This window comes from Halichoerus grypus, chromosome 13, assembly GCF_964656455.1.
Source record: "Halichoerus grypus chromosome 13, mHalGry1.hap1.1, whole genome shotgun sequence".
In the NCBI taxonomy this organism is placed as follows: Eukaryota; Metazoa; Chordata; class Mammalia; order Carnivora; family Phocidae; genus Halichoerus; species Halichoerus grypus.
In genome coordinates, this window is record NC_135724.1 from 90115567 (window position 1) to 90141479 (window position 25913).

Here is a 25913-nt window from a genome sequence, read left to right on the forward strand (position 1 = left end):
GCCCCAGGCCACCCAGTGAGTCCGGAAGCTAAAGCTGGGATTCGGAAGCCACCGTCCTCCCCGGCCCGAAACTCACCCAGCTCAGCGCTCTGCTGCGGGGTGACAGCCTCCTCGCTGTTGGCCTCATTGGCCATCGAGCGGGTGATGCGGCCTTTGCGCCTGCCCTGGCTGTTGGCAGTTTTGCGGCCTTTGGAGGCCACTGCCTCCTTCTCATCGTTGTCCTCCCCAGAGGTGTCGTCCGTCTTCTCCCTGAAGGCCGGAGAGACAGACAGGGATGGCTTCACCTGCGTCAGGAAACCAGACAGCCGCTGCAAGAGACCTGCTTTTCTTTAGCTCGAGGAGTGCTGGCTGCCAGGGGGCTGGTACCAGTCAGAGGCTGAGAGTCAGGGAAAGCTCGGGGTGAGGGCTGGTGGGCCGCAACCCGCAAGCCTTCTCCATGCACCAGACGAGGGGCCGCGGCCACCGGCTCTCCGCAGTGCCCCTGTATTTGTGCAAACCTCAGCTTTATATTCTCCGAAGGAGGGCTGGGGTCTGGTAGGAAACGGGAGAGTACACACAGGCCGTCTGCAAGACCATCTCACACACCCAACAGGGAGCTGCTCTCTGCTACCCGTCCGCAAGACTACTGCACTAAGTGCATGGGGTGCAGGCGGGTACGACCTACAAGGCCACCTCACTCCCCAAAGCACAGAGGCTCAGCGGGGCTCTAGGAACGGCACTTGCTTTGCTGCCAGTTATTACCAAGGGCCACCGTGCCTTGCAGCACACACAAAAGGGAAGTCTCCTGCCGGGCTTCTGCAGCTGAGCCAGGTGTGTGGGGGTGCATGTGACCTCCGTACCCAGGGCTGGGGCTTTCTCAGAAGCCGACTCAGGAGGGTTGACTGTGGGGCCGCTTGGATTTACCGCCCCCGCCTCCCATTCATCTTCCCGAAGGCCCTGCCTGGACGTCTGGGAGACAGGGGGTAACGAAGCCAGATGTTCTCTGAAGCCACATTCCTGAGCCTCTTCCAGGTACCTGGCACGAAGCCGTGCCCGCCCCCCCTCCGGCGTGAATCTCCAGCTGGCTGTGCTCGGCACCCGCCCCTGGCAGGCAGGGGAGGCTGTGCCTTGATCTGCAAGAGCTCACGCTGACAGCGATAAATCTAAAGGTGAGGGCAGGGCCCGCCTGCATACCTAGTCCTTCCGCCAGCTTCTCTGATCCCCCTTCCCCCGCCTGGCATCTCGGGAGACTTGGCGGAGGAGGGGGAGGAGATGAGGAGGCAAAGAGCTCCAAAGTCATTGCCTAGATTTATTAGCTCAGGAGTAGAGCTCAAATGAGCTATCAGTCTCTGAGGTCTCCAGAGGGTTTGAGGAGGAAAGGGCGGGCGGGAGGAGAGGGGAGGGGGCCGGGCAGGCTTCCGGAAGGGGGGCTGTCAGGTTCAGACGGAGCCGAAAATGCCTCCCTTCCCGGCAGGCAATCGGTAGATGCCAAACCGCTGTCCTCACAGCCTCGAGTGGGGTCGGGAGCAGCTCCGCACCACCTGGGGGGGCGAGGCCGGGCCCCGGCTGGGCAGCCCGGCGGCCTTACTTGCTCAGTTCCTCCTTGTCGTTCTCCACGTCGGGCTTCTCCTCCTCCTTCTCGGCCTCCTTGTCCTTCTCCTTCTCCTCCTTCTCCTCCTGGTTGCTCCGGGGCATCTGCTGCTGCTGCTGCTGCTGCTGCTGGGGGGGGGGCGGGGGGGGGAGGAAAACAGTGAGACAGGTGAGTCTCCGCACCTGGGCTGAGCAAGCCCCGGCCACAGCCTGGGGTCCTGTAGCCCACGGGGTCTGGGGAGGCGGGAGTCCCGGGCGAGGTGTAGAAATCGGAAGCCTGGACTCAACTCCTGCGTCCTCCATTTGGTGGCTGTGTGACCTTAGATGATGATCTTAACCTCTCTGTGCTGATTCTGCCCCTTGAAAGCAGGGCTTTTCAGCATGCCTACACCTCAGCCCAGGGCCAGGAGGCGGAAATGAGAGCACCCTCACAGAACTGGAGTCTGGCGTGGGTGTTAAAGTGGGACTGACACCATCAACAGCACGGGGAGGGCCGCCGGTCGGCCTCGGGCCAGAGCAGGCTGAGCACCGGGGAACCTGGGGACACATCCCTGACCAAGCTCAGGCCACCTCTCAGCCTGTCACCACAGCTGCAGAATGGGCGGGCGGGAGGGGTGTCCTGGGCCCCGGCCCATTTGAAGGTGCTTGCTGCCATGTCGAGGACCCACTCTTGCAACAGCGGGCTTGCTCTCCTCGCATCAAGGGGAAGCAAACCTCCACTTTAGAGGGAGATGAAAGGGGCTCACAGCAAACCAGCCTCCTCCCGAAGGCTCTTATTTCATCTGCCCAGCGGCAAGGCACGTACGGGCCTGCCTGCCCCATCACCCTGGGCCGCTGAGCCTGCCCACGTCAGGACAGGGGAGAAAGGGAGGGCGGCCTGCTCCTTCCCGAGAGGTTGCCCGACTTCCTTTCTGCCCTGCCTGATTTCTTTTAAAACATACACTGATCCTCTCGGCCACCCCAAAGTCCTCCCTGCAGGCAACTGCCAAACCAGACCATCCTTCCGTGCCGATGAGCCAAGTGAAAGGAAAAGCCTTGCCACTGAAGAGCCCTGTGCGCGTGGCAGGGGTACGGTCACACCGATTATCAGACAAGGAGAAAGAAACCATGCCGATGGACGGGGGGGCAGGCGGGGTGTCGCTCCCTCCCTGCGTCTTTCCTCCGCATCAGAACACACGCCCGTCCGACTCCGACACCCAAGGCTGCCTCGGCCTGCGACCCCCTCCCTAGACCCTCTCGTGGGGCTGGAATTTAGGAAGCGGGGGGGTGGGCATTCTGCGGATGCTGGGGCCCAGAGTGTGGGTCTGCATGCTCGCAGGGAACCCTGCGCTCTCTGAAGCTGTGGCAGCAGCTGCCCTGGGCCCGCCTGGCTTGGCTCTGCCTCCCCGTCTCCAAGAACCCCCTCTATTCTGTCGGAGGAGGCAAGGGGCACGACGGCTGGACTTGGAGCAGCCCCTTCACCCCCACCATGTTGCTGCCAATTTCCGGTGGCTGGCCCTTAACTAGCCTGTCCCTCACCCCCAGAACCCCTCAAACACTAAGGCATAAACTTCCCACCACCTAGGAGCTATGGCCACCTCTCACACCCAAAAGGCGAAGTCTCTTTTGGAGCTGTCCGTCCCAGCAGTGGAAAGGGGGACAGAGAGGTTTCCCGGTTTGTTCCAACACAGCGTGCCCTCTGCACACTCACCTGACGAGGGCAAGGGGGGGTGAGCAGGGGTCAGGGACCTGGCTCCAGGGCAGGAGAGATAGCGTGGCTGATTGGGGAGGGGTCCCCTGCCGCATGGGCCACCTGGTGTGGCTACTGTCTCCACCTGTCAGATTTGCTGACTTCTACAACACCTGGGAGCCTGACGCCAGGCTTTCCAGGGGCTTTCCAACCACAAGAAGCTTGGCATCTTCCAACACCTGCCTTCAGCTACATCTGCACTCAGACCCCCCCGCCTAGGCAGCCTCACTCCAAATGTTTTCTTGCTGTCCCTCCCAACGGCCACACGGGCCCAACTCCAGGCCACCCTCCAGGAGGCACCTATCATCATTCCCTGGATCTAGCCTGGTGGGGCCTCAAAGCGCCCTGGGATCTCATCCTCCACAAAGCAGACCACTGCCCATCCCAGCACAGCCAGGAGGTGCGGCTCCCCGCCCACGGGGGCCCAGCCCGGGCCAATGCCTCCTGACTAATAGGGGCAGAGGCCCAGGAGAGTCTGCATCTGTGCCACACTGAACTACGTCCCTTCCTGTGGCCCTCCCCCCTCAGAATCCTGGAGAAACCCCACTAGGAAGATGCCAACATTCCCCGAGGGCTGACTACACGCCTGACACTGAGCTGCGCGTTCTGTCGACTGGCTCCTGGCCTTCTGACTCCCAGGCATAGTGATGAAGATGAAAAACCAAGAGTAGCGGTGAGCTGGGGCCCCATCCACAAAGGCGGCCTGTCCCTGGCACCACACCAAGCCACCCTGCTCCACGCCCTTAGCCACCTGAGACAGGGAGGGCAGTGACCCATGTTCCCATCCTGCAGGGAGGCAAAGCCTCACGGCCTCGGAGGGAGGAGAGCTGATGGCCTGGTCCCGTGGTCCCCAAAGCCCTACTCAGAGTCTCTGACCAGAATCTGGGGCTTCGGGTGTGTGTGTGTGGGGGGGTCTTTGGGCGTCCCCGCCCCTTCCTACCTAGCCCACCCTGTCCCCCGTTCAAGATTCCTCGAGCCCCCACCTGAGCCTGGGCTGACCCGTAACCACCCCCACCCCTGAATCATCATCCATATCACAGCACGAATAACAAAAATCGCTCTAAGTGCCAGGCCCCAGGCACTGTTCTATGAACTGCAATCACCTCCTTTACCCACCCCTTCATTCGCCCACTTTACAGAACAAGAAACTGAGGCACAGAGACGTCAAGTGACAAACCCGGTCAACGGCAGTGCCAGGATTCCAGCCTACGCCCAAGTCAGCCCCGGCTACGCCCAGCCCCCTCTCCTGCCATCGCCGCCTGCCCCAGCGGGCCCCTCACGCCTCAGCTGGTGCTCTGAGCCAGATTCCCCCGACCTGTGCCCGCCTCGCGGGGAGGCTCAGGAGTCCCCGTCAGCACTAGAGCCTGGTCACTATTCCCATCCCTTCCCGCCCAGTGTGCAAGCCCGGTGCCAGACACCCGTGCCCCCGCCCGGACACTCTCCCAAGCCCTAAGCGCAGGGGTGGGGAGGAGGGGCAGCGGAGCAACACCGCCGTGGAGCCATGGCACAGAGCCCCCAGATGGGCTCACGGTGCCCTGTGACCTGACCGCCATCTCCCTTGGGCGAGGTGTCCCGGCACGCCGAGCTGAGTGGCACCGGTGCAGGGGACGGAGGGAGGAACCCCAGGCCCATCCTGGCCTGAAACACGTTTTCCAGGGACAGAGGCTCGTCGGGCACAATAATGACCATCTGCCTGGCCTCCTGCTGCATGCAGGAGATGAACGGGTTGATTTAGGAGGGCTCCATTCACTCCAGATTCACGGGGCGAGACGGGATCCCAACTCACAGGCCCCCGCAGCCAGGTCAGTCTCCGAAAGCCTTCGATGGCCTAGGACAGCAAACAGGAGGACGAACACCCACTACGGCTCCCCGTCTGGACCTCAGGCCATCCACGGCTGTGGAACTGCACTTGCTGGCTCTCACGGGCGATTCAGAGCCAAGGTTCCCACTGCCTGATGGCCACACACACAGGTCACCTGGGGAGCTCTGGGAAGTCCTGACGCTAGGGCCACGCCCACACCAATCACAAATCCCCAGGTTATTCTGACGGGTAACCAGGCTTGAGGACTCGTGCTTTAGACAAGGAGCTGACAAACTTTTCCTGTAAGAAGTTAATTCCGTACGGCCACAGGTCCACCCGTTTCTGTCACAACTGCTCAACTCGACGCGGTTTGTTAACTTGAAAGCAACCAAAATGTAAACAAATAGGCATGGCTGTGTGCCAATAAAACTTTATTTACAAAATAGGCAGTGGGCCACCCCTGCCCCAGACTAGCGCTGCTCCATCTAGACAGTGCCCGAATCCGCTGGGGATAGTGGGAAAAGGCAGATTCCGTGTGTCTGGGGTGGGCTGAGCCTCTGCATTTCTAGGCAGCTTCCTGGGGAGGCTGAGCTGCTGGTGCCCGGATCACACTGAGGAATGAGGCTTTCAGGGATCCTTCTTTCACAAATCACACCAGGACCCTTGCCAGTGGCAGGAGGTGACCCCTGTGGACCCGGGGTAGATCCGGAGGCCAAACTCCATCTCAAACGACTGGAGCTCATGAGGAAGGGGCTACCTCTGCTTTTCAGACACGTCAATGGTCAGGCTCACGATGGGCTTCATGCCCAGTACTCAGTTGGGAACGTCCCTCCCAAACCACAGCACGGCTTTGCAGAAAAGCTGACCAGATCTACGGTTAGCCAGAGCCATCAGTTCCGGTCCCTGAGGGACCCCTGCTCCCGGAGCGCTGAGCGCAGGACAGGCAAGCGGCAACGGAGCCCGCGCTGTGCTGAGCCCCAGGCCAGGGCTGCACGGAAAACTGCACGGGTCAGAACACATCCAGATGAAGCCTTCTCCTCGCTCTGCCTGTGAGTTAACGGAATCCTCCCAACAGCCCCGGGACTACCTCTGTTCTACAGAACAGGACACAAGGCCACGGAGAAGTCCGGGAGCTCGCCCCAGGTTGCACGGCATTTCCTAGCAAGATCCTGCGGGCAGGTGCTCTGCCTGCTACCCGGGGCTGGGAGGTCACGGGCTCCCCCCGTTCAAGCCGAACCACGCCACCACCTGTGCGTTCCCCCACACTCGTGCTCTGAGCCCACAAGGGGGACACCATGCCACCAAAAATGCGGTCCCCAGCCTTCCGGAGCTGGCGCCTCGGCTCACAGGGACAAGGAACTCCGCCAGGGCAGAAGGAGGCTCAGTGCCGAGGAGACTTCAAAAGGCACAGCACGCGGCAGATGTGGTGGCAGTTCCGCCTGCCCCACGGGGACAGGGAAGGAGGCCTCTGAGTGGAGTCCCCAAAGGCTTTCGGTTCACAAGCATGAGAGGGGACACTGCAGGGAGAGGACCTGCCTGGGCAAAGGCATGGAGACATGAACACAAGCACCGTCCCTACTGCGCGACATACTGGACATGGCTGCCGAGCCCGGCCACCTTTCACCCCACGCTCAGACACACGGCGGGCGCCCTGGTGGTAGTGGACAGCCGCTGAAGGCTCCCGTCAGCGGTGGGGGGGTGGGGGGGACAGGGGATGACGTCTTCTGCCCCATGTTGAAGGGCAACTCGGCATGGGATTTAATCCTCAGATGACAGGTCCTCAGAAACGTGCCGTGAGAGCTTCCCCGCGCCCCACAGCGCTGCCGGCATCACCATCTCAGCCACTCGTTCAACAAGCCTGTCACTGAGTAGAGACCATGCGCCCCCAGTGAGCAGGTTCTGTCCTCATGACACCTGCCGTCTCCTGTCAGTGGGGACGAGGGGGCCCGGGAGCCCAAGGCAGGGGGGAGAACTGGGGTCAGGGGTCAGAGGCAAGACACAACAGAGTTTTCTGGTCCTGGTGGCCCCCACCTGACCCTCGGCCCCCTACCCTCCTCATCCAGTCCGTCTGTCCCTCCTGGAGAAACACAGACAGGGGATGCCCCCTGAGTCCAGACAGAGGTGTGCTGGAACTGGCTCAGATCAGCTCAAGAGAGCAGACTTCAACTTTCAAGGATTTTGCAGGAAAGTTGTTGAACACAGCCATTATTAAAAACTACATAACCTTACAGTTAAAGAACTTATGATAAAAACAAAGGTAAGAAGTATTCAAAATGCATCACTTCCCAATTATTTGACTACATAAATCCGTTACCTATGCTCTTGAGGTTATTTACATCAACTGCATCCACACAGCGGAAGTGGGATAGGATACGGCGCTGGGCACGCCCCCTCCCAGCTCCACCTTCGGTGACGTCACGTCGGTAGCTTAGATCGGGCACGGTGGGAGTATTTATACCACGGCAACGGTTACGTGCTACAAATCGGGGCTTCGCCCCCACAAGGCTGGTTGCTAAACACTCCCCAGCACTCCCCTGCAAACAGATGTGCCAACAAAACCCGAGTAGCGTTTAACACACACACACCCATGACGTCTGTTCTGCCTGCAGGGAGATGTGTGGTTGTGGCAGCCAACGCTCTGGTTCGAAATTGTCGATCAGATCCTGTCCTGCAGCTGGGAATAAAATCGGTGGTCTGACAGACCACAAGGCCATGGGATTTAGCCCCTGCCTGGCCCTGCTCACTTCACCCACTTCCCTTGGGGCTGCTCCCCCTTGCCTCCTGGAAGATGCCACATTCATTCCTACCTCAGGGCCTTTGCACTCACTGGCTGGGATTCTCCCTCCAACTCTGCCTGGCTGGTTCCTTGTTATCCCTCAAGTTTGAGCCCAAATGACACCTCCTCAGAGGAGCCTTCGAGGTCAGCTCCCTAAAAGCTGCCCTCCCTCACATCAGCTGTCTCCCGACATTCTGCAGCCCTTCTGCCACCTCAAATAATCACGCTAATTTACTTGTGCACTGCCCACCTCCCACATGGACCTGTCCGCTCTGGGGACCTCGTTTGTCGTGTTCACTGTGGAATCACCTAGAATGGGGACAATGGGAAGTCATGACACCAAGGTCTCCAACATGGCCACCAACCCACCCAGGATGAGCCCAAGGGGGCCCCTCCTGCCTGACCCACACTGGCACAGACCCACACAAATGCTGCCCTTCTGGTAACTACTTCCTGACTCCTGGCAGCCCAGCTTGAGATGCCCGGATGTGGGGTCTGTCAGCCCCCCACCTCTCACCCCCCTGGGGTCCAAATGCTCCACACTCACATTTTCTGGGCTGGGCTCACATTTTCCATGTCCTTCTACGCCTTTGATGTGGTCTGCCTCGAACAGGGCTGGCACAGAGCCAGGTCCCCCCCTGCCCCCACATCACGGCCCGTGAGAAGGCCATGTTTGTCTTCTCCCAAAACGGCAGCCCAGCTTGCTCGCTCCCTGGGGTATGGCCTCTCCTGGGAAGGAGACCACCCACCCTCCTGAGAACAGTGGTCCCTGGAATATGTCTGGGGGGCTACCGGCCCAGAGGGGCCTCCCACAGGTCTCTCGCCTCCTGGGCAGGAATTAGGGACATCTGCTCACTGAAGCCCTAGATCCAGACAGTCTGGCTCAGCCCGGCTTGCCCCCAGCAGCGCAGAAGCGTCACCTCCTACAGGCCTGGGCCGCCCAGGAAAGTCGGATAGACCCCCGGGCTGGAGGCCATCTGGGCTCCGGGCCATGTTCAGGACACGCACACCCACGCTTACCCAGCAGGCCGAGAGAAACACAGCCCCACCCGGGGTCAGTGTGGCCGTATCTGGCCTGCCCCACGTCCCTGCCAGACTGCACTGGGGGGAGACCTCGAGTGATTTCATCAGCCCAAGGGGGGGCAGCCAGGCCCTGGGAGCCAGCCCCGACTGCACAGGAGCTGCCCCTCCCCGCGTGGACTGCGCTTGGCTGGGCCTGTCCTGGAACGGCCTTCCAGGTCACGCTGTCCCCCGTGAGAGCTGCCCCAGGCACGGGAGCCTCTGGAGTGCCTCAGCAACCGGAACAAGGTCACCTGTCCCTTGGCAAGGAGCTGGAAGAGGAGGCTCAGAGGAGCAGGAAGAAGGATCAGGGAGAGGAGGAAAGAGGGGGAGGAAGGTAGAGATGGAGGCAGAAAGGTGTGGGTGTGGGGAGGGGAGAGGGACACGGATGCAGGCACAGGTGGAAAGAGAGATACAGAGACTCACACGTGGGGAAAGAGGGAGACGGGACACAAAGACGGAGGAAAGAGGACAAGAGAGGGAGATCAACCCAGAAAACACAGGAGCCTGGGGTCAGTGAGTGGTCAGTGGTGGGAGCTGGACTGGGCCACAGAGAAGAGCCACGGAGCACAAGGACGTGCAGGCCAGAGGGCAGGAGGGGAAGTGGGGTCCCCTGCATATTCCCCTCAGACACCCAGGGACAGGCCAGAAGGCTGAGCCCCAGCTGCCCAGGGGAGCACTCGCCCCCGGGGACACGCCCCCTCCACGGCACGGCCCCCCCATCGCCTGGAGGGCCACCGTGGCCCCTCAGTCACAGCCACAGCAGGGATGGGCCCTGCCGCCTGGCCCAAATCTGCCTCACACTCTCAGCTCCCCGACAGCCTGCATAGTTAGGCCGACTACTGACCACAGCATTCCTGGGCTCTGGTTCTGCAATTAGCTGGGATAATTCGGCCCCTCTGTCCATGAATCATGAACTATAAACCACTGTACTGTCATCTGCCTCAGCCCGTGATTCACCTCATAGAGAGGATGCTCGGGCTTGGGCCCAGCCCCCAAGCACGCCTGCCACTCAGAGGTGGGTCTCATGGGCCAGGGTCCAGGAGCCGGGGACTCAGCTCCCACCTGCCAAAGCTCAGGTGTGTGGGCTCCATCGGGGGTGGGCGTGAAGGGGCTGGCATTCCAAAACTCTATGGCTTGGCCTGCATCTCCCTCCGTCAGAATATGGAGAAGTTTCTGGAAGGTGGATGGCACCCTCTGTTAAACACAGAAGTGATCCTGGTGCCCCAACGACCAGCGCACATGCCTGGCCTCCAGGGCTGAGCACCCACGCCGTGGATGCCAGGTGGACCTCACCTCTCTCGGGGCAGCCGTCTAAGGGTCTAAGCCCAGAGACACCCAATGACTGCTGCTTTTCATCAAGGAGTTTTACATTCCACTTTTGTAACCACCCATGCTTTCAAACATGACCGTCAACATGGTAAACAAATGGCTTGCACAGGGCGAGTGATGAGGGTGTGACAGGACAGGGTGTCACCTGAGCAGACGCAGTGACGTCTTGCTTCACACGCTGTGGTTAAGCATTTGAGAAGGTCATGACCACTGGGAAGCATAGTTTGCAAACAGTAAAATGCACAGGGTTAGTCCCCCGGAGGGACTGGCCAGGTCCCCTTCTGGAAGCTGCCTGCTGCCCCTGCTGCCGCAAGCGCCCCCCAGCGGTCCATGCACGGCTTGTGGTCTGAGACCTGGCCCTGTCTGCCCAGCGCAGGACACCTCAGAAGGGCCATTTCCGCTCATCTCCCCTTCGGGGTCATCTCCTCCTGCCCCCATCTGCCGGTGAGCCGGCACCATGCCTCAACTTCCCCTTCTGCCACCCTGCTCCCTCCCCCGCCGCTCCCACAGGCTGAGGTTCTGAGTGGTCCAGACCAGCAGCCAGTACTGCTGGAGGCCTGTCAGAGATGCGGGCTCTCAGGCCCCATGGAGGGGCCCGGCCCAGCAGTCTGACTTCTGACAAGCCCTCCTGGTGGCAGCTGGGAGACCCTCAGCTGGACGCCAGCTCTGTCTCAGGTCCGTGACTCAGCCTGGAACCCCAGAAGGGGACAGCCTGGGGACACTGACTCCAGCAGGAGCAGGCGGTGGTGTGCCCTATATTCTGGGGAGAGGAACTCCCCGCCACCAGTGCCGTGGGGTCCCCTCCTCCCCAGACGCGGGGATTTGAGCCCAGGACCCACTGAGACAGGAATGGTGAGGAGACGGGCACGGGCGAAGACATCAGGGCCATCCCCCGTCCCCAGGCCTGGGCTAGGAGCCAGCCAACTCAGAAAATGCACCTTCTACGAGGTGGCAGGTGGGACCGCCCAGCCGAGAGAAGGGTCATCAAACCCACTCACCAACACCTCGAAGCACCCCTCACACCCACCTCAGGGCTCTTAATCGGGACAGTCTGTGAGATGTCAAGACAGCCATGCTCGGCTGATGCCTTTGCTCTAGCTTCCTGAAAGATCACGGTCTGATCTGGCTCCAAAGGCAGAACTTTTAGTCCTGACGTGCAGGAAGCACTCCATACATGCCCTCAGATGAACACACAGTCCTGGGCAGCTGACACCTGGTGGGGAGGGCCCATCAAGGGGCACCTGTTGGGCTGAGAAGCTCAGAGGCCCCTCATGGCCAACCTCAGCCACAGTGTGGCCCCAAGCCACGGGAATCACAGACAGGCACCACAGCCTCTGCCGCCACGGGCCACCTGGAGGAGGGCGGGGACATGCACGGGGCTGGGGGAGCGAAGAGAGACTGCAAGACAGCCCTCCACGTCTCCCAGAGCAGAGGAGAACTAAAAGAGACGGGAAGAGTTTCCAGCTGCAGGCTCCCAGAAGCCAGGTGCACGTGGGGCCAGGAATAGATGATTCCCAGTGAGTGGAGATGGAGACCCAGACGGGGCTGGGGGCGTGATGCAGATGGGGGCTCAGTGGGGCACATCCCACCCACAGCGAGGTCCATCTGCTTCCTAGCAGGGCCTACACAGACCGAAGAACACAGGCCCTACAAGGTCAGTGAGGGACAGCTTCCAGAAGACGAGCCACACGGCCAAAAGGTGGCAAATGGGATCACCAGGGTCTCCCCTTGGGCTCCAACGGCAGATTGTGCTGGGTTCGAATCCTGAATATGCCACTAAGAGCAGGTTCCTCACCTCCTGGCACCTATAAAGCGGGCATGATGGCAGTACGTCCCCCCCATAAAGTTCTGAGTGAAAACGCACCCCACCCCTCGCACAGGTCCTGGGGCTGAGTGAATGGCCAGCAGCTCACTGTCCCATCACGCCACAAGGCCACTGCCTGGCAATTCTGACAGGGCTCCCCTGTCTCGCTGGCCTCCCAGCGTCTCCCCAACAAATACTGGCTGAGACGACCTACGTCTTCCTCCAAAACTAAAGGGACCCAGGAAGGTGGCGCAAGCCTGACTTGCCTCCCGGGCCAGGCTGCGGGAACCCCTGCCCTCCTCACTGCGACATGTATCAGCAGGATCACGGCCTTTATAAAACCAAGCAGAAATAAGGAAGCTCAGGCCCCACCAGTAATTGCATCTCAGATTAATGAGAGGGGCCGAGGGACCTGTGTCTGCCATTTATTTCACTGTCACGGGGCAGAGAAAAGACTTACAGCCCCAGAGTCAACACTTGGGTTGACCCGTTTATTCCATATTTGTGAACAGGGCCAGTGGGCAGTGGTGAGGGCGGTGGGTCTGCCTGGCACAGAAGCCCTTCCAGGACGTGTGTGTGCATCTCTGTCGCTGGCACACCAGCAGCCCTGGCTGAAGAGAGGGAGGGGAGGGCCACCACGCCGTGTCCCAGCTCCCAGGAGACAGGGGCCTCCCGCCCTGCTTCCTTCCGTCTTTCTGCGAGAGGCAGAACACAGAGGCATCCTTTCTCCATCCTGGGAGCCCCAGCCTGAGGCACCGGCCTGAGCAGAAAGCAAAACCTCACCGGAGAAGCAGTGCAGACACTATGGCTAATCCAAGATGACGCAGACAAAAAGAGGAAACAGATGTTTCTCCTCTGCTATACAATATTTCAGGGCTCCCCAGCGCCCCGGCCTTGCATGGTCTGGCCTCTGCCCCCAAGTCACACACAATCCCCTCTTTACCTCCACCACCCAAGCCTTACCATTCTCGAATCCAGAGGTCTTACACTGGGGGCCGAGGACAGATGGAGAGCAAATACGATTAAGAGCACACTTACCACGGTGAGCACTGAGTAACGCATCGAATCGCTGAATCACTCTATTGCACACCTGAAACTAACGTGTTAACTACAATGGCATTATAATTAAAAACTTAATTTAAAAAGAAAAAGGGCAAACAGGAGTTGTTTGGCCTATACAATGTCTTGTTGTTGTTTTTCATGCAACCTAAGATGGAAAACTCAGGCAATTCCACATAAATCCAGATTTCCAGCTCATCCTCAAAAATCGGCTCTGGCAGTACGAGGACCCTTGGCCAAACGTCAGCGGGGTGGACCCAGGTCACGAGCTAAGCCGGCTACAGGCCTCACTACTCCCTGCTGCCTCTCACGGAAGCTGAGGTCAAGTGTGAGCGGCCATGTACCCTCACATTTGTACTTCTGTCTTCCACAGAGTAGAGAAACGACGCTAGTCACTCATCAAACATGAGCAGAAGATTTGTCTCCAATCCTTCATTCATTTAACACCCTGGAAGCTGTTAAGACCCCTGCTCCAAAGACTCTAAGGGCACTATGCTCTCTCATACCCCAGTGCCTTTGTACCTGCTGCTCCCTCTGCCGGGGACACCCTCACTTCTGTTCTTGTCCATTGAGGAGTCCACTTTTGAGGGCCCCTACTCTATGGAGGCTCTCAGACCGCTGGCATGCTATCTGGGAACCACCTATGTACTCTGGCCTGAACAACCAGCGAGGAGCTCCCTGTGCCCAGCACACAAATATCCGATAAACAGAATTAACACCACAGAATAAAAGGCATGGCAGCCGAGACCAAAGATGAAGGACGCTGACACCCCCAACCCTCCCATCCGGGACTCGTCTGGGGATACCCCCCCTCACTAAATGACCTCAACACACACAAGTCCTCATCTCTCTCCATGCAAACATGGCTCTCCCCATCTGTCAGAACTCCTTCTTCTCCAGAGCCCCCAGCCCAGCCACCTGGAGGGGCCTCATGAGCCCACCCACAGTGACCCCAAAGAAGCAGGGGGGCAAGTGAGGGCACACACACTGGGAAGACTAGCAGGAGAACTGGCACATAGTAGGTGCTCAAGAGATCTCTGATGACGGTTTTTAAATAAACCTAAAGGCCTTTAGCTCCCCTTCTATTTTGCCACAGTCCCCACCACTCCCTACTGCCTTTCATGCCTCAGCATATTTATGCTCCCTGCCTGGAATTTATTTGAGTTTGTGCTTCTCAGTCTAGAAAATTCCTGACTGCACTTCCATTCCTAAAACACCACAGCTGGGGGGTGGGAGGGATGGGGTGACTGGGTGATGGACACTGGGGAGGGTATGTGCTGTGGTGAGTGCTGTGAGTTGTATAAGACTGATGAATCACAGACCTGTACCCCTGAAACAAATAATACATTATATGTTAATAAAAATACATAAATAACAATAAATAAATAAAATAAAATAAAATAAAACAAAACAAAACAGCACAGCTGGGTCTTTGGAATTAAATAGCTCCAAGCCAGTAAGACTTGCTTTTACACATCTGTTAGATGGGCAATCAGGCTGGTCAACCGTGGCCACACAATGCTCAAGGAACACCCTATCCACAAACCAGACACAGCCACCCTTCAGCGCCCCAGCCAAGGAGAACCAACACTCAGTCCCAACCACTTATGCCTGAGTGCAGTGAGGGGTTACTTATTCTCCTCTCGACAAATTTGCTCCCTTAATTACATGTAGCTTAGCCAACAGGAAAGTGGGTCCACAGTGTGGAAGCACAATTCCCAGAAGGCAAGAGAGGAGAAGAAGGATGCCGGTTAAGAACCCATCTGTGGGACTCGACTGCAAAGTGCCTCACGGTGGGCACCAGGACCCCACTGGGGATGGCTGAGAGCGATGCCTCAGGACCCTGCCCTGGCCAGCCTGGGGAAGGAAGACGCCAACGTCAGGGAGAAAACCACAGGACCTTCTCATCCCAGGTCCCGCCACTCCTGGTCTGCATCACTCTCCCCTGGGCGCCCCAAGCCAAAGGCCCCCGGAAGGATGCACCTCCACCAGCTGTAGGCAGCACCCAACGGCAGTGCCCCCAAGCCGTCTGCCCGTCCAGCCCAAATCCCTCCTCCAACAGCACAAGCCTGCCTCCTCCGGGAGTCACGTGCTCCCAGCACCTGCCCTGAGCTGATTTTCAACAGCCTGCAAGTGAAGTGAACCCATCCCCTCTCTCTGTCTCCCAAGCACTGATCGATCACCCAGGAGCCCCCTTTCACCTGTGCGCTACAGACCCCCACCATCTTTACCATTATTTGCCAAACATTGTTTAAAACCAGCTCCTTGTTTCTCCAACTCAGAGGTCAGCATTTTCTGGAAAGGACCAGACGATACATGTTTTAGGCTTTGCAGTTTCTGTCATGACTACCCTGCTCTGCTGCTATAACAGAAAAGCCGCCACAGTAATATGGAAATGAATGGACATGGCTGTGTGTCAATAAAACTTTATTCACAAAAGAAAGGGTGGGCCAACTTGGCCTAAGAGCCATAGCTTGCCAAGCCCTGCTCTAACGTAAATAATCCCTCGATCTCATCCTAAACAGTGACGGCTGACAAACTACAAGTTGATGTACTGGCTATTTTCTGTTTTCAAATATGCATAAAAACAACACAAAGAAACTATAAATATTTTTAAATGTTGAACTTGTTAACCAGTCCAAGTCAGGCAGAGAACCCAGTCCTTGCTCTGGGCATGTGACCCTTTCACCACAGGGATCATGATTCACCAAGCCAGGAGTTCTAGAATTTTCCAGGCTGAGAATGGAAGTGGTCTTTCTCCTAGTCCTCCTGTCTGCTGCGGGGGTAGCCTGAACACCCCCAGAGAGGGTCTCCCGGCCACCACGGAGGGGGCCCAAGCTGAGGGAGCCTGCCGCAGGACAACACGTGCAGAGGGTCACCGCCCGTCTTGCAAACGGCCTCGGAGCATGCCGGGGACCGGTCCCAAGAGCCAGCACCCCACCCGCCTCTCACCTGGCTCTTGCCGCGGCGCCGATAGCTCCTCCTCACCAGGCTCTTATAGTTCTCGTTCTTCTTGGTCAGGTAGTAATAGAGGACACACTCAGCCACAGTCTGTGTGACAGAAGGAGAAGAATGCTCTGTCCAGTGTGGGTGGTCAGAGCCGGGGGCCGGGAGCCAGAGATCTGGGTTCAAATCCTGCCTCCTCCACACAGAGCGGGGTGCCCCTGGCCAGGTCACCGTGCCTTCTCACCGGAGTAATGGGGGTGCTCAGAGCACGGACTTCACAGAGCAGTCATGAAGACGGAACCCTCGGGAACCCCTACAGAGGTGCCACCTGGCCCCACTGTCCTTGCTGCTATCTGTCACCGTAACGACGAGGTGGTCGCCTGCCCTCCCCGGGCCCTCCAGCTCCCAGCTGGGCAAACTCAAAGTCGGCCCCGACCTGGGCCTGGCTCTCCTTCCTCTCAGCGCAGCTCCTCCTTCCCGAACACCTGGGGCCCCGAGTAACCTCTTCCAAGCTTTGTGACCCAGCCGGACTATAATGTCCCCAAGCGACTCTTCATCTCTTGGAACATTTATGATTTTCTCTGCCCTCATCTTTTCCACACCCGTCTGGGTCTGAACGCTGGTGTCACTTGCTAAGTTAGGGACTGGCCCTCCCTGGAATCCCACCACGTCCTTGCCCAAATGGGAGCAGTAAGAGGACATCCTCAAAGCAACCAGACGCAACATGGTCGTGCCTGCCACCTGCAGCCACGGGCCAACTCCAGATGACAGCTCGCCTCAGTGGGCTGTTTCGTCAAAGCTGCTGGGTACAGAGGCAGGCTGGGCCTCAAACCTCGTGGCCTTTGCCACCTCCAGAATGCACGTGAACAGAGGCTATTTCCCACGTAAACCTGGCCCACACACGAGGCCCACACAGCAGTTGAGAAAATCGTCTTATCAGATGCCAATATTTGTAAACTGGGCAATGTGGGTGTCTGACTTCCCCTTGAACAATTCAGGGGAGCGCCTTCCTTCCATGCCGGACAACAATGGGCTGACCCTAAGCAGCAGCTGCCCCTGCAGACGAGCACCGGCTGGCCGGCCCACCGAGCTCCCACCCTGCCCCAAGCCTCACTCAGAACACACCTGTCCCCAAAGGCATGGGGGACCACTGGCAATCCCTGCTTCAGACCCTTCTGGAAGCTCTATTTAAGTCCTATCCTGAGCAGCCTCTTACCAAACTATACCATAAAGTTTACTCTCCAGAGTAGAGATTCTGATTCCCCGTTCCCAAGCAATGCTGCTCAACGACCACCTTCTGAAAACCTTGCCTCCATCCCTGGGGAGCCCTGACCTAGAGCCTCCCAGACTGTCCACACCCCCAGCATGAAGCCATCATGAAGTCAGAAGAAAGGCTATTTATAGGGCTTGCTTCCCCATGCCGGTTTTTCAGGCACGGAGAGATTCTGTTTCCCTACATCGCCCCATCTCCCTCCTTCTATGGTTATCCGCTCATTAAGGGCAGATGCTAGGGACAACTGCTCAACTTTAAAATAACTGCCTGGCTCATGCCCGGACAGCCCTCCCTCAACTGAAAAGCATGAGGCCTCCAGCAGCTGGGCAGATGCCCCATCTCTGGCAAACCTGATTCAAGGGAGTGTGGTGTAAAACACCCAGGACAGCAGCCCCAGAAGGAAACCCTGGCTGGAGCCCTTCCTACTCCATCCTACAACACCGGGGTTCCCAGCGCCGATGCCAACACACAGGGTCTCATCCAGACCCGGCCTGGCTTCCCCCACTCCAGGCACTGCCCGGCCCGACAAAGGGTGCCCAGACACTTCATGTCTACCTGCCAGGGAGGAGGTGGAGCGAAAGGGGGCAGTGCCTTGGGCTGGGTTTGGAGGCGAGGTAGCGTTCAGGTGGCACTTCTACATGAAGGTTTGTCCAAACGGGATGGGGACTTACTGACCACACGCCTGGCTGGCATCAGGGCGTCAGAAAGCAACCAGTGACAATCAGAGAGGCCAGCCCCCTGAAAGAATGCCACTCTTGCCTATAAAGCCTTAACTGGGACGCTGGGCACAGCATGCATGGCTTCCAGAACCCATGCCCAGTCTGCAAGGACGCTCGCTGCCACGTCTGAGGAGCTGGCTCCAGGGAAGCCGGTGCACACAGCTCTCCTGGGCTTTCCTAGCCTGAGGCTCCACCCCCTCGGCCAGCAGGGGCGGGGCCTGCGACTGCTTCTCAAAGGAAGGAGCATGAGGACCGACAGAGGGGGGTTAGGAGGGAAGGACTGACAGAACAAGGGGCAAGCTGTGGGCAGGGAGGGAGGGTCCTTTGCCCCAGGGCAAGCGGCCGCCCACCGGAGTGGCCCCCAGAGAGGTGCGGGGCTGGCGGGGCGGCCGGGCTGATGGCTGGGCTTGGGGGCAGCGACTCACCTTCCTCTCCAGGAATGATGCGATCAGGCCGAAGTTCTTGGGGTGCTGCATGAACCTGTGGGAGGAGAAAGGCGGGCGTGAGGCCCAGCCACGGGGGGCTTCCCAGCTGGGCGGGCGCCGAGCACCCGGGCGCCTGCCATCTCCGTGGCCCGGCTAGGCGGCCGCCGCCCCACTCGGAGCAATTAAGCCCAGGGGGGTGTGGGAAGGGCGGGCGGGCCGAGGGTAAGAGAGGGCGTTCCTTGGAGTGAGTCACTGGTTTTAGCGCCTTTGAAAATATATTTGTTTGTCCTGCTGGAGGCGGCTTCCAGGAAAAATGAGGACATTGCATGCAGCTCTTTGGTGGGGTTCCCCCCCTTTTAAAATCTGCCTTTGTTTCTATCTCCGGCTGGGTCTGGGAAGCCGGGCCTCGCCCGGCCCACGCGGGCCCCCACAGCCAGGCCCCAGGTCAGGCGGCGAGCTGCAGCTCTCCCTGGGAGAGGTGGGAGCACAGGCTCTGAGTGCCCGCGAGGAGGCGGCAAGAAAGGACTTACGGCGGAGGGGGTGCGGGGAGCTGGAACCCCACCAGCTGGCTTCCTGTGAAGCCGGCAGAATTACTGGGAAAGGCTCGGCAAGGCTGAAATGTCAGGGCCATAGGAGCAGGCGGGCAGTGGGGGCGGAGATATGGGTCACGGCCGCGGAGGCCCCAGGGATGCTGGGTGGAGTCCCTGGCCAGGGCCCAACCTCAGCCTGACCGTCCCCAGGACGCGCCACCGCCCCGCAGCCTCCCCCGGGGAGAGAAGGAGCTGCTGGTGAGGCGGGGTCCCCGGGTCCCCCAAGGGAGCCTGGGCCAGTGCCCGGTGCTCTCCGCCCGGCCCTCCAGATGGCTGGGCAGGAGGCCAATGGGCCCCTCCCTTCTCTCCAACCAGACACCGGAGAATCCGGAATGGCCTCTTTTCTCTTCCAGGAGGAAGCCGCGAGTCAGAGTGGCAGGCTTCCCCGCCTGGGATCCTGCCTCAGGCAGCTTGCAAAGCTGGAGCCAGCCTAACGCCCTTTTTTTCAGAGTTGCCGTCCTCCCCTCTCCCTGCCCCAGTGACATTTCCTCCCCCCTCTCTAGATCCCTTCCTCGGGGTTTCCCCAAGGAGAGACGGGATCCCAGGAGACAGGGTTTCAAACCTGGAAACCCTCTAGCTCACCTCTTCCACCACCCTCCAGCCTAGACCTGTATCTTCTAACAACACTTACTGAGAACTTCCTACCCACTGGGCACCTCTCAGCAGCTAAACAAGGGAGGCACTGTTGCCATACCCATTTCACAGACCTGGAAACTGAGGCTCAGAAAGGCAAAGCGGCTACTGGAGGTGACAAAGCCAGTAAGTGGTGGGGCTCTATGCCACTGGTGCATGATTTCCAGAGGCCCGAGCCCCATCAATTCTGTGGGAAATGAGGCCTTAACCAGGACGGCTCTCCTGGAAAGACTTGGGGCACAAAGCTGAGGCTCAGGGGACATCAGCCCTGCCTGCCCTGCCCCTACCCTTCTGAATTAACAATGAAATCATTAGGTGAAAAGAGCAAACATGAACTCTCCAGAAAGGCTGAAACACAGAAAACACACCAGAAACACCTTTTTTTTTTTTTTTTTAAAGAAAGCATAAATAAATAAAAATATCAAACATAGCAGGGGGAAGTTAGATACCTAAGGCGATGGTAATTCTTAGCATCCGTGACTGCGGTCCTTCACTAAAATTATAGCATGGCTTATACTCGGGACTTGACTCGATGCAGAACAATCACACCTGTGACTGTGAGGACCTAGAAATGAGCCCCCAAGGAGCTAGGTTTCCTGTCTCCAAGGAGTCAACCCCAAACGCCCCTGGGACCCGCTCCCCGAAGTGCTAGTCCCCAAAAACTGCTCACTCTGTGGTAAGCACTCGAGGTCTCGTTACAACACCCCTCTATTTTTACGTATGTTTTAGAATTTCCATACTCAGAAGCTTTTGCAAAAAACACAACCCTCCTGCCCAGACCCTCATGGATGGTCCCCCTGCACGTCCACATCCTGGTGTCTGTGCAGCTAGGTCACCCCTGTGCTGCCCATGACCCAGAATCATCCCCGTCCCGGAGGCCCGCCAGGCACTCTGGAACCCACAGCAAGTGGCCAGAGAACAGGGTCTCATCCCCTGGCCCTGAGGACTTCGCCGGAGGCAGAGGCGGAGGCCCAGCGGCTAAGCAGGCAGTCTGTTTCCAGTGCACCCTCCTGGCCAAGCCCTGAGGCCGCCGCTCGTGCCTCAGCTTCCCAAGCCCTCCCACCTCACAGGGGCCTGCGCCTGGCACGTGCACGGGTCCCTGGTACACAACTTCTCAGTTTGGTTGAGGGGACAGGGGTTTTATCCATCCGGCAGCTCCTCATTCATCTCCCCAAAATACTCCGGTCTTTTGGCTCTTGCCTTTTAGAAGCCCCAAGCCTGACCTCTTAGCATTCAATTCCTGCCTCTTCTTTCCGAAGCTACCCTGGTCCCTGGTTCCATCTCCCTTCCCAACAAGGCTCTCCACTGCAGCTGAGGCCCTGCCTGACGACGGGGGAGTCTGAATCCTGCCTCCACCGTTTGTAAGCCGTGTGGCCTTCATTAAGTGTCTTAACCTCTCTCAGCCTCTGTTTCCTCAGCTGTGCAATGGGGATGGCCCGGCAATGCCGTTATGAGGGGTAAGAGGAACAGACACACAAAACCCAAAAAGCATTTACATAGTGTGTGGGATGGAGCCACCCACCAGCCTCATATCCCTGCCCTCTGGCCCAGCCTCCAAGATCCTCTGGCTTTGTTCTTCCGATACACGCAGCTCCATTTCACATAAGGCTGCCCTCATGCTTTGTACTGGGTTGAACAGTGTCCCCCAAAGTTCACGTCCACCCAAACCTATGAACGTGACCTTATTTGGAAATGGGTTCTCTGGGGATGTGATTAGTTAAGATGCAGTCACACTGGACTAGCGTGGGCCCTGTATTCAGTACGGCTGGGGTCTTGATGGAAAAAGAAGAAACCAGAGAGACACACGGGGGAGACTACGTGAAGACAGAGGCAGGGAGGGAGCGAAGCATCTACAAGCCAAGCAACGACGAAGGTTGCCAGGAGCCCCCGGGGGTTGGGGGAGAGGTGCAGGGCAGATGCTCCTCAGAGCCTCCGGAAGGAACCAACGCTGCCCACACCTTGACCTAGACTTCTGGCCTCCAGAGCGGAGTGAGGATAAAATTCCTGTTGCTGTGAGCCACCCAGCTTGTGGTCACTGGTCACGGTGGCCCCAGGAAGCCCGTCCACGCCTCAGCAGGAAGGGCTTCCCGGGACAGGAGAAGCCCTAGAGGGCCGCGGTGGCCGGTGCCCCGGCATCACGGGACTCACTTCTCCCGGAAGGTCTCCTTCTCCTGCTCGCTCCACATGTTCATGACCTGGCGGTCTTTGTACACCTTCATGGGGTCGTCCATGAGCCCGTTCATGTTGATGAACTTGATGCGCTGCTGGTCAGCGTCGTACAGCATCGGCGGGATCACAGCCAGCTGGCGCATCTGCTTCTCCAGGTTCTGGAGGGAAGAGGAGAAGGCGGAGGGCCCGGGTCAGAGGGCTCCCGAGGGCAGCCTGGGGACAGGCCGGGGAGGGCTCCTGCCAGTGGTGCGGGACCGGGCAAGGGCGCAGACGTTCCGAGCAAGAGTGGGAAAATGCCGAGCCACAGAGAAAGGGGAGGATGAGTTGAAAATACTAAGAGCCCAATGCCAGGGGGAGGGAGAATTTAAAGGCAGCCCCAGACAGGTTTATGGTGGACGGGGTCGTAAATTAAATGCGGAGAGCAGCAGTGGCCTTATCTGCAGGGCGGGGGGGGGCAATGCATCTTCCCTTTGGAAATCCAAGTGCCATAAAACACGACAGCAAAGACGTTCAGCCGGCTGGACCAGACCAGCTCGGGAGACAGGCCTGGTCATTCAGGCTCTGAGGGCACGCAGGGCAGGGAAAGGGGCTGGTGAGACCGCGGACCCATTTCCTCCCCACCACCCTCCCCGGCCCTGGCATCCGCTCCTTCAAGCATGCCCACTTGGGATCTAGCCTGCCCGGCCCCGTGCATGGCAGGAGTCGGGCGCACTCGCTCATAATGCATCAGGATGGCTATTAAGAGGCTCTGAGCCACCACTCAGCTGGGCTCATTTCCCCAAATCTCTGCAGCCAGCCCATTACTGGCGATTAATTACCCATCTGAGGAGGCAGGCGAAGGCCCAGCACGGCCAAGGTCAGCTAGTTCAAAGGATCCGCCGCCCGGCCTCCCACAGCCAACCTCTCCTTCGGCGTTTGGGATTCCCAGCAGGAGCACGCAGCCCTGAGCCCCAGCTCAGAAAGGACTACCCCCCGCCCCGGCCACCAGAGGCCTGAGCCTCCCAGCACCTGGCACTGCCCTCCAGTACCAACACCTCTCCCATTGTCCTCGGCTGCCCCACATGCGCACTAACGGCCGACCACGGGCCTAGTCACAGGCAGAACTCTCCCCTGGCAGGACCCCCTGCCCTGCCCTCTCGGGGTGTCTTCCTGGGCATGCACCATGACTGCCGAAAGCTCCCCACAGGGTGGGGGCGACACCTCTCCTCCCGCCCAACCCCTCCTTCCTACCCTCCCAGGGAACCTCCAGTCAGCTGAAGTCTCTGTCCTAAATACCCTTTTCCCACCACACCCCACCCAACTGCCACCCCTCAACAGTCTCGGGAGGCCGGTGGCTACGTGCTCATGTGGCCGGGACCTGGGGAAGGGGAGCCTCTGTCAGGGGGGCTGGGGACTAGGGAACCTGAATCACCTAAGACGCCACTCGCCCTTGGCCATCAGGCAGGACACGCTTGGGAAAAGGCCACCCGTCCCCGTCTTGCTTCCAAGGCAAACTGAACCGGTGTCCACACCCCTGCGGGACGGGCACACAGCCACAGCCCAGTGGGCCCGGAGCTGGAGCAAACCCGCAGATATGACTGCGGGCAAGGGCTGAGTTCTGCTTTCTGGGGACCGAATGTGTTCAGAATAGGGACGTACCATGTGAAGTTTTTAAAAAAGATCTCTTTTCAGGGCCAGACAGTCTGAATCACTTGCATCAAAATCATGTGGGTAACTTGGCGAAAATGCAGAGTCCTGGGCTCCGCCCCAGACTGGCTAAATCAGAACCTCTGGGGGCAGGGCCTGTGCGGTGGGAGAATCAGCAGCTGGAGCGGGGCTCCGGTGATGCAGGTGTTCACTGCCCACCCCGCCCCGTGTGGCAGCCATGAACCAACCAACCACACGTGGCTGCTGAGCACCCACCATGTGCCGGGCTGACCAAGGAACTGAAGTTGTCGTTTTCTCTCCTTTTAGTTCATTTCGACATGAACAGCAGCATTGCCAGGGGCCGCTGTACTCCGGGTCAAAGTCCCCAGGGAAGACGGGGCTCCCCTCCTCTCACAAGCCTCCCTCACGCCTGCTGTGCTGCCAGGACCCTGCAAGCAGGTCAGAAGCCTGACCTGTGAGATCCGGGACGGACCAGGCTGGCACCAACATGGCCCTCGCCCCCTCTGCTTCCTGATCGTCTCTGGGCCCCAAGACCACCGCCCGGGTCACCCAGGCGGCGCTCCGGTCGTCTGGGCATCCCGGAGGGGCCCAAGGGAACAAAGAAAGTGCGCTTGCGCTGGCAGGGCTGGGGGTCCTGCCAGGAGGCCGCCAGCCTGGTGGATGGTCGCTGCGCGGGGATTGTCCATCTGCCCCCAGTCCGGGCACCAAGAAGCTGACCCAGAAAGCACAGTTCTCAGGCACCCCTGCCTCTGGCTTCTGGTGGGGCTCAGCCAATGGGAGGCACTGGGAGAAGGCGGGAGCTGCTAATGCAGCCGGTATTCCCGGCTTCCTCCCTGCTGGGGCACCAGGTGTGGCCTCCTGGCCGTGTCCTGCCAGACGGCCGCGGCCGGGCAACACCCCTTTCTCTGCTGGTCCTTTAGGCTTGGAGACAGGTGACGGCCACTCCCCCGGGGCCTCAATACCCTGCACTGGTTCTGCCCACACTGTGGGGACAAGCCCTTTGATTTCAACCATCGGGGTGAATTCTGCTTCCTGCCACGACACTCCCATGGATGGGAGACAGAGGGGAGTGAAGCCGAGGCCAGAGTCAAAGCCGTGCTCTTACCTCCTGCTCTGAGAGGCCATCGATGATCTCGGACACCTCGTGCTCGCTGCGGGCGGCCGACATGGAGAGCCCGCTGCCCCGCTGGCCCACCCTGCTGGAGACCAAAGGGACACACTCAGGACCGGCCCCTCGGCAGCCAGGACTCCAGCAGGCACCACAGACCAAGCCCACAACTTCCCCAGAAGCACAGTGTAGGCAGCAGGGAGGAAGGTGTAGAGGGGCCAGGCCTCTCAAACCCTCAAGGACTGCCCCAGGCTGTGGGGTCCCGGGGAAGGCATGGAGCCCCCACCCTGACCCAGGAATGCCACAGGGGCTCCATCCCATCTTCTCTCCTAAGATGCCCCCAAAAGCCCCGCCCCAGAGATCCCTGTTGAAATCCCAGCCCCACTTCTCCAGAACCTGTGCCTCAGTTTCCTCCCCTGTAACAGGGGGATAGCGTGGCCCCCGGCTCCCAGGGCTGGGAGGGGGCATTCAGTGAGGTGCGGACTGTGAGTGTTCAGGAAAGCACGGAAGCTCCATCATCACTGCTCACTGCCTATCACCCTATCCGTGTAACAACACAACCACAGCTACACATCACCGAGCACCCACTGTGCCCCAAGCACTCCTACACAGGACCTCACACAATCCTCGTGACCGCCATGTGAGACCAGCGTCCTGATCCGGCTCCCAAGCCAGCAGGCAGTCCTCTCACCTCCGACCCACACCCAGGATCTCAAGCTCAGCGGCCTTCAGGGGACACGCAGGCCACGTAAATGAACAAAGCTGGAAGGTGGCAGCCCATGGCATGTGGGAAGGACAGCTTGCTCCACCAACACATACTGAAGTTTCAAATAAGCATCAAGGCCAAGCAAGCTCTGAGTGATTAATCCAAGGACCTCATGCGGCCCCCGGTCGCCGGTGGAAGACCCTGCTGTGCTTTCCATTTCACACCAGCCACGGCCCTTCTGCTGACCTGGGTCCTCGAGGCATCGTGGAGGAACACAAGTGGTGGGTGGGGTAGGAGGAAGGAGGAAGCAAGGAAGGGAGGAATTCAGGCTCCAGCCCCTGGCTCACCTCTGCATGCGCTCCTGCAGCTCGCGCTGCTTGCGGATCTCCGGAAACTGCTTCTCGTAGTACTCGCGCACCTTGCTCTCCTTGGCCCGCCGCCGGGGGTTGTTCTCGATGCGTTCCACCTTCTTCTCCCAGGCCTCCATGAGCTGGTCATAGCGCTGGCAGAACTTCTGTTCCTGGGGGAGCACAGCACAGGGAGCACCGATTAGCAGTTCATCCTCCAT

At 59.2% G+C, this 25913-nt stretch overlaps 1 protein-coding gene across 21 annotated transcripts in view; it reads right to left on the reverse strand.

The window, feature by feature from the left end:
* NCOR2 (nuclear receptor corepressor 2) overlaps positions 1-25913 on the reverse strand; it is a 211888-nt gene that overhangs the window by 67370 nt on the left and 118605 nt on the right. For 15 of the 21 annotated variants that reach the window (XM_078061099.1, XM_078061096.1, XM_078061097.1 and 12 more), the window contains 7 exons: positions 25693-25865; positions 24637-24730; positions 21864-22042; positions 18493-18547; positions 16082-16180; positions 1568-1701; positions 77-249 (listed from right to left, as the gene is read on the reverse strand). In XM_078061099.1, the coding sequence (XP_077917225.1) occupies positions 77-249; positions 1568-1701; positions 16082-16180; positions 18493-18547; positions 21864-22042; positions 24637-24730; positions 25693-25865 (907 nt within the window). The remainder of the gene's footprint in view (positions 1-76; positions 250-1567; positions 1702-16081; positions 16181-18492; positions 18548-21863; positions 22043-24636; positions 24731-25692; positions 25866-25913) is intronic. The other 6 variants (XM_078061098.1, XM_078061112.1, XM_078061111.1 and 3 more) reach the window with 4 other exon arrangements.